General features: G+C 38.8%; 1 protein-coding gene across 2 annotated transcripts in view; it reads left to right on the top strand.

The window, feature by feature from the left end:
• Positions 1-352: 352 nt before the first annotated feature.
• LOC128545554 (roundabout homolog 2-like) overlaps positions 353-13679 on the top strand; it is a 139725-nt gene continuing 126398 nt past the window's right edge. For both annotated transcript variants that reach the window (XM_053515955.1, XM_053515953.1), the window contains exons 1-2: positions 353-827; positions 6380-6706. In XM_053515955.1, coding sequence (XP_053371930.1) covers positions 731-827; positions 6380-6706 — 424 coding nt within the window. In that variant the 5' untranslated portion in view covers positions 353-730. The remainder of the gene's footprint in view (positions 828-6379; positions 6707-13679) is intronic.

Below are 13679 nucleotides of genomic sequence, written 5' to 3'. Positions count from 1 at the left end.
GGACATTTGTCTCTCTTCTTCAGCGCTTGTAATAAACTTCGTCTTTTCTTTCGTGTAGTAATTCAGACTTAAAAAAAATAAAATAATATTATTATTATTATTTTTTTAAAATAAGACACGACAGCACGCCTCTGTAGCCGCATGTCCTCTGAAGCTGTATCTTGCGGTTTGGTAAACTCAACTGTTGTCCAGGTGTTTGCGGTTGTGTCCGACTTGAGCTTCCTCGCTGCATCCTGCAGATGTGCAGGTCCGCGCGCGCGCGCGCGCACACACACACACAGAGGCACACGCACATGCGCGCGCTCTCTCGCGCATACACGCGCGCGCACACTTGCACATGCGCTCGCGCGGGCGGCAAGGTGCATTCCTCGTAATGCAAATCCGGAGCGTTTAATTGCGCAGGTTAAGGAGTGTGAGAGGTCTGTTTGAGCGCATCCGCGTCCGCGCTGAACCTGCGTGGATCCTCAGCAGGACTCCGGGGCTGTGAGTGGATTTGTGTGCAGCGATCACTTGACACGATGCTGTCAGACTCAGAGGCGGAGAGTGGATGACCCGGGCTGCTGAAGATGCGCGGATCAGTGACATTCTCCTCCATCCGCTGCTGGCAAGAAGGAGTGAAGAAACTTTTCTAAATCTAAATGAGAAATTCCTCTAAATGATCCCATTCAGTGTGTGGACTAAAAAAAAAAAAAAGACACAACCAAACGACTTCTGCTCCAAGTTGTGATTAATGAATCCATCGCCTGGTCGCGATGAGAGATACTGTGTCACCATGAAGCTTCTGCAGTTGATTGTTTTGTGCGGGTTTCTGAACACTCAGATCAGTGGTGAGTTTTTTTTAAAAATACATTTAGTTTTTATTTATTTGGTAAATAAGGATCATCCACAGAATATTGTTTCAAGTTCCACCAGTGCTACATCTAGAACATGGGTTGCTATTGCACTCTCTTGTATGGGCTCATGCTATAAAATTTAATTACAGTTTATTATATTACATTTTTAAAAAATGAAAATATCATATAAACTAATGAAGCTGTATCTTATGTCTAAACTAGTCAACATTTCAGCCATGCACCATGCATCCTGGTGACACGTTGGTGTAGTGGTCAGCACTATCCCCTTGCACCTCCAGGGTCCGGGTTCGATGCCCACCTCGGCGTCTGTGTGCGTGGAGTGTGCATGTTCTCCCTGGTGCTTGGTGACTTTTCTCAGTGTACTCAGATTTCCTCCCACAGTGCGAAGACATGTGGATTAGGCTAATGCACGTTCCCAAATTGACCGTAGTGTGTGAAGGTTGACCGGAGGTCCTACCACGGTCGTAAAATGGGAATAAATACAGTGATAATTACTATTAGTTTCTACGGTCCCTGGTTGGACTACAGAGGTAACCAGATACAGTATATGGATGGAGCATGCATCTTATTTTTGTTTATATTAAACTCTACTGTACAACCTGACAAGTCTTTCTTCTTTTTTTAGCTTTTTAAACTGTTTGACCGACTCATTCGGGTTAATTCCCTATTATCTAGCCTTCTTTTCAAGTATCTGTACAAGCACCTATATATACAGTAGTATATGTTGTATATACGGTGCATATATAAAGAGAAACTATATCTTCCTACTCTTTATATAGATATCACAGCTTACAGTGAATTGAGCTACTGCTATCGATTTTAGCACTTTCTTCCAAAGGTTACTGTGAGAGTATTATAGCCTGTATCGACTACAGACTAGACCTGGAGACACGGATGAAACAGGGTAAAATTCACTGAATGTTAACTGTACGAGCCCGATATTACTGTACATGAGGGTACAGTATCAGAAAACTATACTATTCCCAGTCACTGGGTGGTACTGTCTTTAGTCTATCTTTAGAATGTACTGTACCTTTATAGTCACTATACACTAGTATGTGGTGTACTTTTATTTAGATTCAAGGTCAAATTATATATCTTAAATTGAGGTCTAACAATAAATAATAAAAGTGCATAAGAAAGACCCTCGCTGTTACTATGTCAGGTACAGGGAAAAGTATAGTTCAATACTTTAAAAAAAATATATAATTATTATAATTATTATTTTTATTATTATGTATGAATTTTATGCTTAGAATCACTGAAAAGTAATCAAAGATAAATGCTAGGAACCAATGAAATTATTTAGGAAATTATTTTGTATAATATGTCTTAGAAAGGTTATTTATGGCTTTTGGTTTATTTAAACAATGAAGAATTTCCTTAGAGTGGTACAGTAGTGTTCTCACCTTACAATTCCAGGGTTTGCGGTTTCTGTCTATTTGGAGTTTTGCATGTTCTCCATGTGTCCATGTGGGTTTGCTATTGGTCCAGTTTCCTTCCACCTCTCAAATACATGCCAGTAGGTAAATTGGCTACTCTGGATTGCCCTTGCCCCTAGATGTGTGCGTGTGTGTGTGTGTGTGTGTGTGTGTGTGTGCGTGCATGGTACCCTGTGATAGGATGGCATCCTGCTCATGGTGTATTCCTGCCTCATGCTCAGTGCCACCCGCACCACAATGCAGACCAAGATGAAACAGTTACTAAAGATAAACAAATCATTAAATGAAATAAATACTTTTATTTCGTGACTGAATTATAGCTTGTATTACTAACTACTTTCACATAGTATACTGCCACACCCCTGTCTGCAAATGCTCAATTCATAAATAATTAATGAATAGCTTCAAATCGATATTAGTGAAATTTTAATACAATACCAGCATTATAGCACTAAGTACTGTACATGATAGTGAACCAATACGGACTTCCTCTTAGTATTGCCTGAATGCGTCTGATGCTAAGTTATCCAAAAAAGTGTAGAGTCTGACAGGCTTTAAGACAAGCTCTGACCTAAGTTCAGCACAAGTAATGCTCTGTCAGTCAGAGCCATGTATGTTCAAGCCATTTCATTTTGCCTTGATTGGTTAAATGTAGTTTTATAATATAGTATCTGAGCACTTCTAAAGTCTTCTAAATTCTTCCTCGTCACTCTTAGAGATACATATTAATGATAGAAAAGGTCTATCTCTTTCCTTTAAAAAGTAAAGGTATAAGGTAAAAAATGATGGTCCGGTATCCAAGGTTACATTTAAAAGATACATATCGAATAGGAAAAATATAAAATATTTCTTTTATGCGTGAAATATCAATGATATTGCTCATCTTGAGAACATTTTTGATTTTTCTCTATATCACTGTGCATGTGCAGGTGCTGCAAATATTAATGAAATTAATCTTTCGTCATATGTTATCTATCCTTTTATTGGAACTGGTGAGCTTGTTTCACTTACACACAGAAATAGCCATAGTGCAGAAGAAAATGCATTATGATTTTAGTTTTGTTTTGCCTTAAACACTACAAATACTCTAACACTATATATTATTGGATATATGCATATATAATACAGTACAGAAAAAAAAACACCCTTCCCAACAGTGTTTGATGGTACTTAGTAGCGTAGTAACCAGTGTAAGCGTCTATCATAAGACGGAAACCTCAAAGCATTTTCGAAGAGATAAGAACTTCTTTTAATTTTAATAAACTTTAAAATTAGGCAGGTATACAGAATCGGGTTTGACTGGGATTCGAATTAGGAACAGCAGTCAGTAGTATATATTGTCAGATGTTTGGAATGCACTATGTCTGGCTCCATGGATAAAAAATAAAAGTCCTGAGCCTTCACTATCATCAGTCATGTCTTTAATGGGAAATGAGATGTAGGCTGCAGAGGGAATGAAGCAGTGGAAACTGCTACTGCCGTCCACCAAATCCCATTCTCCATGGCTTAATGGCTGACGGTAGAGTAACACTGAGTAAATAATCGGTATTGCTTTCATCTTTCTGTGCTGTAAGCTACAGCCCCGGTGTCCAAATTGCATTCCGGCCTCACAGCGGATTTATTGAATTGACATCAGGAACGTGGCACAACTGTGCCCTAAACCACTCAGCAAGTGAACTTGTTATAACCAGCACCTGCTGTTTCTGAATTTTCAGAAGAACCTTAGCGCCAGGATACCGGCTGAGCTTCTGCTTGTGCATGGACTTCAGGAGGAAGCTATACTTACAGTAAAAACATGGCACGTATAGGAAGCCTGTCAAATCCGACAAGGTGCTGAAGGGTCATGCATTCCATCATCTCGCCCATCTGCCTCGCCATTTGCTTACGCGTTTCACACGGTAATGTTCAATTTGAAAAGATGTACTCATACATCTAGCATGCGTATAATAGCACATACAGTGGGTGTGGGTTACTACATGTGCTCTAAAGCCTCAATCCCTGGCTGTCAATCGTGCATCTGCCTACATGACAGACCCACACACATGGTGCACATCTCTTCAATTCGCACTTTTCCTTTCCCCCTTCCTGAGGGAACAATCTAAATCTAGGGTATGCGTATAATGATGCGAAAGACTGCCAGCTTGTCGGAAGAGTTGGTGTTTTTTTCTGTTTTGTGGATGAAAGCTTATGAAATCTGGGCATTCATATGTACGGGAGTGCTGAAGGGATTAATGAACCAACAGCAGTCTGAGCGAGCAGTTGATCATGTTTATGCAAGAAGCTCCGCGATCGAGTGAGCCGAGTCGTCAGACTCAGTCTTTATGTTGGGAATTGCTTCGGTCAGACAGGCCTGCAGACAGTCAGTTAAGCAGACAGTCTAGAGAATGAGGTCTTGAAATTGCGCTAGTGATGGAATTTCATATATCGAGGCTCTGGCGTTAAATCTTTAACGCGGTCTACTGGCACGGCATGTCAGGAATGAGACGGTGGTTTTTTAACTGTTATGTTGCGGCGATGGAATCTGTTCTCATTAGCGTGCTCATTTGCATGTTGTAGGCGAGAGCTTTGACCCAGCGTCTCTCATTTCAGTCATTTCATGGCTCCAAATTGAGCAAACTATCATTTCCACATATAGCAATATTTAATAGAAATATTGTTCAGGTCTGATAGTGGAGCTGAGGAACCTGGCAAAGCAGCGAAACAGGGACACTATTAATGAAAATCACACGCACTAATCCAACAAGCACACATCCATTTATATGGAAATACAGTATGCGTTTAAGAAAGCACATACACACGTGTGTGATTGTATGCACGCGCAGGCTCCCACGTTTTTTTTTTTTTCAGCCAGGAGGAGACGGCGGAGCGTTTGAGTGAGCCTCTTAATAAAATAGCTGATTGAACTCCTTCGCTCCTGTGGGAATATCATAAATATTACATGTACCTTGCACTGTCTGTCTTTCTAACTGAGACGATCTGGTCATGATAGACACCTGGCCTGACTCTAGAGAGCATATCATATACAGTATATAAGCATGTAGTTAATAGACATCATCATGAATTTATTCATTATATATAGTAGCTTTGATTAATTTATTATTATTATTATTATTATTATTATTATTTAAAATGAGGGTCTGTCCTTCTACCTTATCCACAAGAAATACCTGCTAATAGTTGCCCCAGTGGAACTTAGCCCTTGCTTCATCTCTCTTCAGTTCTCTCACCTCTTCATCTGTAAGCTCTGCTCAAACAGACCAGATCAGTTCCCAAGGATTCAACTTTCATACTCAGAATTCCAGGCTAGTATTACCTCCCTGTGACATCAGCATGGTACAACCAATAACTAAGACGCTTTCAAAAGACTTCCTAGACAGATCAAGAATATATTCAGAATGTATTCCTTTAATCATTTTTTTTTATTAACCCTCACATTTTCTTTAGTAGCTGTATTGACACATTTTCTTTTATTTTTTTAAAACAACATTCTTCTATCTTTTATATTTTGTATAATTTATAATAAACGCCCAATAAGCATTATATTATGCTTTTATCTAAATTATTAGCATATAAATAATATTTGATTGTTTAAACATCCTGATGTCTGGCACTAAGACCCCCAATTTCTTTTATATCTACAAAGACATCATTTAATTTTTTTTTCCTTGCTACTCTTATGTCATCCTGATCTAAATGAGTAGAGTCTCTGGCATTTAAGTATGATTTTTCTAAGTGAATTTTCTAAGATCGTTCCAATATGAATTTTAGCATTGTTCCACTTTTTTTTATTTATTGGTTTTTACACAGCAAACACATAATGTGACAACATTGCTATGGCACCCCTCAGGGAACAGGGAAGGAAAAAATAAAGAGAATGGGATGTCAAATATGATCTTTCACAGATTGTGTAGCATCTGTAACAGTTCAGAAGTAAATCCAACTACCTGCTTCCAAATTGTTGCAGGAAGAGTCGGGTTAAATAGCTCCTGAATCAAGATGACGCGTTGTTAAAAAGATATATATATATAAATATAAAAAACATTTAATGTTTTTTTTAACATTCCCCTGTTTTGTTATTCCCAGGATCTCGTGTCCGTCAGGAGGACTATCCGCCCCGGATCGTGGAGCACCCATCAGACCTGATCGTGTCGAAGGGTGAGCCGGCCACTCTGAACTGTAAGGCCGAGGGCCGTCCGGCACCAACTATCGAGTGGTATAAAGACGGCGAGCGTGTGGAGACAGACAGGGACAACCCACGCTCGCACCGTATGCTCCTGCCCAGCGGCTCACTCTTCTTCCTGCGCATCGTGCACGGCCGCCGGAGCAAACCCGATGACGGCAGCTACGTGTGTGTGGCCAGGAACTACATGGGAGAGGCCGTCAGTCACAATGCATCACTGGAAGTGGCATGTGAGTACTTTCTTAGTTTGACAGCTCTCTATTTTCAGTTATTAAAAGACCCTCTGCGGAAAGGGTTTCGTTTGTGTTGGGATGCACTGATACCAGTACTGGTTCCTGGATTTGGTATCATACCATGCTCAATTACAGTACTTTACTGAAAAAAAAGGCTTCGACATAAATGTCTAATTCTACATAATACTATGTGTCCTGAGTTGTATGATAAAACAGAATATGAACAGACCTTACAAATTGACCGAAATCTAGATGTCCTTCATCAAGAGGACAAAATCTACAGGATTTTACTACGGTACAAGTACCATTTAAACTCCGTACCGCTTATCTTGTCCAGGGTGCCTGGAGACTATCCCAGGGGACTCAGGGTGCTAGGTAGGGTAGACCCTGGACAGGGTGTCAACCCATTGCAGGCCACAAAAACACAAATACAGTCACAAACTAGGGGCATTCTGGAAATGCCAAATAGCGTAATCTGTATGTCTTAAAACTGTGCACAGAGAACATGCAAACTCCACCCACACAGAACCAAAGTCCCCGGTGTTGCAAGGCCACCGCACTAACCACTATGTCACTGTGCCGCCTAGTAAAGGTAACCTGAAATGTAAAACTTGCACAAACGTCTTAAAATGAAATCCTCACCGCCAGAGCACAGAGCAGGAACTAATCCTGAAGCAAATGATAACTAGGAGAAGAAAATGCTGAGTGAGTGAAAAATAATAGAACTTTCAGTGCAAATAAAACTTACTTTTTTTTTTAAATGTATACAAAAGCTTTATAAAACAAAACTTACTTTTTTTTCTCTAAGCTGATGTTGCTAATGTTCTCTTTTTAACATCAACTAGTTCCAACAAGTACCAAAAGTTCAGTTCACAATGCATCATCAGCCTCCTTGTCTACTTGTTTCAGTTACACTTCAATAGTTGATTAGACCACCTTAAGTCCATGGATGCAGGGGAAACTTCAGTGGCATTAACATACTGTAAATAACATTTTCCTTGCATTCAGCATTCTCCAAAAGTCCGTCGAACACATTTTTTCTCATTCATGGCAGCTGAGCATTCACCAGGATCGCTTTTCACTTCACATTTCAGGTGGCAGAAACAGGAGATTTGATTAACTCTTTATGGGTGTGTTTTCTTATAGCATGTGGTCATTTATTGTCATGCTTTGTCAAAAAGTTCAAAGCTTCTAAAAAAGGATACAGCTGTTAAAATGGAATGTTTTGTTATAATTTTGTCCATCTGAGGAAAATAATGTGCACACACACACACACACACACAAAACATCCAGTGCACCACAGCACACCTTAGCCGGGGCCAAGCAGGGACCTATAGGTGGTTTTGATGCTATGGTTTTTAATCTTATTGTTGATGGTGTGTGTGAGAGGGATTAGTCTGTGTCAACCATTTTAACAGCTAGTTTGTAGTTTTGTGCACATTTATTTTTTATACAACACAGCCAATGGTAGCGCAATATGAGTATGCTTGTTAACATTCTGTGCCAGGAGGCAGAAGGCTGTGAGTTCGAGACAGCCTCTTGAGTAAAACCCTCAAGTGCTCGACTATACACTTGGATTGGATTAGACCTCCCTCTATAACATGCTTTGGATAAAAGCATGCGCACAATGAATGAATATCAAAATGTAAGTTGGCTTTGTGCCACCCTTCCCAAACGTTGAATGCAGTTCGCGATGGAATTTTCAACAGCTTTAACATTTTTCCAATTACTTCTATAACAGCTGGGTAATACATTTTTAATTTCATGGAGGGAGCTTATTACTGAAAGCCAAATTAAGATCAGCGGAATAGATTTTTTTGAACACAATTTCTTTTGTGTTTGTGGGTGTGTGCTAGTTGTGTGTGTGTGTGTGTGTGTGTGTATGTGTGTGTGTGCATGCATGCATGTAATAGCTTTAGGCTGTGTGAAATCCGTTGGTCCTAACGGCCTGACACAGGCCTGATCTATAGAGTGTCATTACTCCCTGGGTTTCAGGAACCTACTTGACGGAAAAGCCATGAAACATTGATGAGGTCTCTTTAGCATTCTCTTATTTATTTTGCTGTTTCCAGACGCTCTTTTAGGTGGCTCTTGTTTTGCCGAAAGAAAGGAGTCTTGGTTAAATGAGCCGTTTAATTTTTCAGAGCATCTGACTGTGGGCTCGAGTAGGTTATGATGTCAGCAGGTTAGCAGCTCCGGCAGAGAGTTTATGAGAACAGGAGATCTGACCATGAAAGGAGATGGAGCTGAAATTATATGGAGGACTTAATAGTGTGACCGCGATCCATTACGAAATAAAACAAATTAGATCAACACTATCTTAACAATGAACGACTTAATGTATTCGTAAATTATTTTACGAAATTTGAGGCCTGAATTATTATTATTATTATTATTATTATTATTTTCTCCCTCAAAGCACTAATGCTTAAAACAGAACGTTACCATAAAACAGCGAGGCTTACAGCTCGATTATACCGTAGCGTCGATGCGTTCTCGATTTTCTATAACAAGAGCTCTGACAGTATTTCCAGCTGCAAGACGAGTCACGTGTTTATATTAATGCACGCGTTCGTACATTACCGTTGCTATAGTAACAGCTGGTTCTCTGGGACTTGTCTGGTTGGTGTTCCACATGAACAGTTTTAAATTGCATATAGCTGTTGATATAGCGAAGAGACATTTATTAGGCATTTTTAGAGGAAGCGTCCAGTATCCGTGCATCATAGCAGATAAAGATTTGACTTTCGTATAAATAAATTGAAATAACAGAATTTCGTGTCTTTTTGTACATCAAACATCATGATCTGATCATGTGCTTGTTTTGTTAAAGCCTTTTATAAAATCAAACCCTGCGCTCTCACCTGAGCACCAGATCAAACCCGGGTCAGAGGCTTGTGAAGGAGCGTCACCTGCTGTGTTATCATGCCACACTTAATTTAATCAGGTTAATTTAATACCATGGGTATTTCACCCCAACACGCTTGTATGGTTTATAATGTGATTGGATCATGTTGGATCAGACTCACGGTACATAATTTAAACTAGTACTTTGAAACTTGTTTACACTACACTTAGTATAAGCAATGGAATCCTGTTTTGATGAAAGAAGGTTTTTTTTTTGTATAGAGAAAAAAAAATGGTTTACATATACAAAATAATTGTTTACAATCACAGCATTCAGGCAGTAAATGTAATAACAATTTCCATGATGAAATTGGTCATGAAAGAAGGCATAAAAACGATGAAGACTTTTCAAGCATGGTACATGACAAGACTATGTCGCAGTAAAACATTTGAATGACCTCCTCTAAGCCATTTCCACATGTTGGGTCTATTAAAGGAGTTCCTGGGAGGCCAGCGTTTCAGAAGTGAAGCAGGCAGTCTGATCATGCCTCTGGCATACTGAGAAACTTTACTTTGCCTTGATGGTATCCAAGCACTCGTAAACCTCTGATATAAATGCCTTAGTGTAGCAGGGGATTATATACAGTAGAGAAATAAAGGGAGGTTTTACTCTTATAACTGTGTTCTGTTATTGGTTGGACTGTGGACTTGGTTGAACAGCCCGCTTATAAATGGGTTTATGAATAATGAATAAAATGATCAGCGTTAACAAATTGCCATGTTCTGAAGGAAATATACCACATTTGGACTTTTTATTTGGAAATATTAAAAATGTTGGTGGTAAAAGTAAATCTGCTTTGCAGTGGACTTCATCACAGCTCATCACAAATAACTGATTATTTTCTTATAACCTCACACGCTGTTGTGCTTTATTCTCTAACTGATTTTACATTGTGCACATAGATAGAAATTATAACATTATGATGAATTTTAATTGCAATTAGTATCACTTTACTTAAAGGTGATGTACACAGACCTACATAACACCTACTTAAGCCCTTTATGACACCTGGGATAAACTAAAATAATATTTTTTTTTCCACAAGAGGCATCAGTTAAAGTCAAGACTGCTTTCTTCCATTTTGTTGCCAAGGTGCTATAACATCTGCACCGTGTGACAAAGAAATTTACGGGGCTACAAAGTCAGCTGTCATAATGTTTGTACATGCAGTAAGTCAGCCTGTAAAGCCATATGAAGTCGACATAAAGTGTCAACAAAAATGCATGACACTTTGGCGTTATGTCTAATGCATGCTGGAATAGGTTTTTAATAAATACTTATGTAGATTTTTCGGAGTTGTACCAGGTAGCATGGGCCGGTCCTGTGAACCAGACACTTTCTAGGAATTTTCTTCGCCTTGTCTAGTGTAGAATTAGCTGTGTTATAGGTCAGCTTGGAACCTTTTTACATAACCATATGCATAACAAGCCATATGGCAATTTTTTTTTCTGCAAAAACAGGCCATTATACAATAATAAGCAGTGATGGTATAACCAGATGCAAATGAAGTATTGTGCATAATGTTGGCATGTTAAACTGCACACTGTAACCTTTATCTAAAATACATTTATTCCAGAAAACATTTCAAAAGGTTCAGTGATCCAAAATGTTGCATTTTTTCCATAATAATGTTTCCGTTTGAATAATAAAGTTTCAGATTTCACGTTGCTTAAGAATACGCTGTACATAAATTAACATGTAAGATAGTTACTGTTTGACACAAAATTAGAATTTCCTAGAAATTGCTGTAGGAAAAGTCCTGTATGTTCCTACTGTATAGCGTGTCTATTGATTATACTGTAATGTAGAGCTTTATATAGCTATGATTTATGTAACGGTCTCACTGCCATCCAGTGTGTGTCCGTAGTGTGTGTGTGTGTGTGTGTGTGTGTGTGTGGCTATACAGAACGACTCCGAATGCTGTATGTTGGCTAAGAGAAATGGACCAGAGAGTGACCTTTCTGTGCAGTGTGTGGGCGAGTGAGTGAGTGAGAGAGAGAGAGAGAGAGAGAGTGCCTAAGGCCACTGAAACTGAATTTCCCATCAGCTCCTCGCGGCTTTCTGCAGGGTGTCAGTATTTTATGCACTTTGAGCTCAGGCTCAATAAACAGCACATATAGTGAATCTGTCACAAAGTTGCTGTACCCATTTCAGGTTGTTTGGCCTTGTACACTGTTAATGCTTTGAATGTATGGAGGAGGAAAAAAAGGGTCTTTATATCCTGATTCTGGTTAGATATATAGTTGTAACTTCGAAAACCAAATGAACTGCTTTATAGTTGCGTGCTCCTTCTTTATCTACAGTACTGAGTGTAGCAGGGAAGAATAAAATCAATCTGGGGGTATTTTATTATTTATGCACAAAGCAAAGCCTGTGCGCTGGTAAAATATCAAGAATGTGAACTATTCATTTATATGAGCATGCTTACTAATCAATCAAGTCAACCACCTTCAAGATCTCTATTAAAGATCCTGTTTAACCCACATACGCCTACATACCTAATTTATTAATATAAAGAAATGAAATGTTGTGAGAGATTGAGTATGATGATACACTTTGTCTGCGCTAAGTTGTACTTCTTTCATCGTCAGCCACATACACTTCCTGTTCTGTAATCGGAGAGCGAATCACAGATGAGAAAGTGATAGAGTAGATCGGATAATGCAACATTGCTTTTATGCAACATTTTGATTTGACAGTTGGGATATATAAACTGTATTGAAACTTCCCACAGGAAGAATAAACATACATTGATCTGTCCATTCATTTGTAAAGGATCAGTATTTATAGTCTATTTTCTTCTTTGGGGGGGTAAGCCATGCTGTGGCGCACTTTGAGACTGGTTTCGGGTCCTTCAATATATAAATCATAAAGATATTGAAGAAGCAATGTCCAGACAAAAAACCTATGATATGATATATGATATTATATGATATGATATGATGTGTTATGATATGATATGATATGATATGATATGATATAATATGATATAATAGCTTAAGTACTTGGGTAAAGAGTTTGTAGAAATAGTTTAAAGGTTAAAGTAAAAAAAAAAAAAGCTCATCAACATCTGGCTTATAACTGCTCATAACCTTTCTCTCAACATTTTAATTCAATTTCTGGCGCAAGGTTCCATTTCCATGGTGTACATACCATTTTATGGCATGAGCCAAATGCTGTGCAATGCTTTTGCTTGTGTTTAGTGAGGATTGTGGCAGTTTGTTCTGTGTCATCTGCATACTCTGTGTTTACACTCTAAACTATGGTGTTAATCTGCCATATGCACTGTTGAGTGACCGTCAAAGGTTAAAGGTCAGGCAATCAGCAAAATGCCTAATTAAGCATGAGTAAGACATAAAATCAGAAACAGGATCAGGAACCAATTTATACAATAACAATAAGCAAGGCTTGGAAACAATTATCATTCCCGACACAGAACGTATACATCTCTAAGTACACCTTACTGAACAATGGAGGACCTATAATATAAAATGTAGACTAATCAATCAGCATAAAAAATGGTAAAAGTAATCATGACACAATTAAATGACGACCAATGACAAGGCGTGGGAAGAGACATGAACCAGAACTAATGCACATGCCGATGTAAGCAAACATAAGACAATGCGGATGTGAGTGTATTAACACTATAAACAACTAAGCACGCTTAGAGACGCAGCATGCCCCGCTCGGCAGAAGGGAAATACATGACATTTATAAGATCTCGAACAGCACAAGGGGTTTGTTGCTAGCAGCATGCAGCATTTGATTAATACTAAGTAGATTACTCATTTTCATATCTGTATTGGTATCAACGAGTGTCAAATCACCTGTTCGTGTACTCATACTCAGCCTAACAATAACTGCATCCATATGCTGAATCAATATGTTTGCTAAACAAATTCTGAAGTATATCTTTATCTGAAAATAAAGGGCATGGTGGAAATCAGAAGACGGGCACGATGTATGATTTATTTAGAGTATACATAATACGGTAGGTGCATCTAATACAGTGTATACACATTGCAGATATGCATTCATCTTCAGAATGATTGGCACCCC

This window comes from Clarias gariepinus, chromosome 17, assembly GCF_024256425.1.
Source record: "Clarias gariepinus isolate MV-2021 ecotype Netherlands chromosome 17, CGAR_prim_01v2, whole genome shotgun sequence".
NCBI classification, from domain to species: domain Eukaryota; kingdom Metazoa; phylum Chordata; class Actinopteri; order Siluriformes; family Clariidae; genus Clarias; species Clarias gariepinus.
Note: the sequence above shows the minus strand (reverse complement) of the source record. Positions and strands in the feature narration are given on the sequence as shown.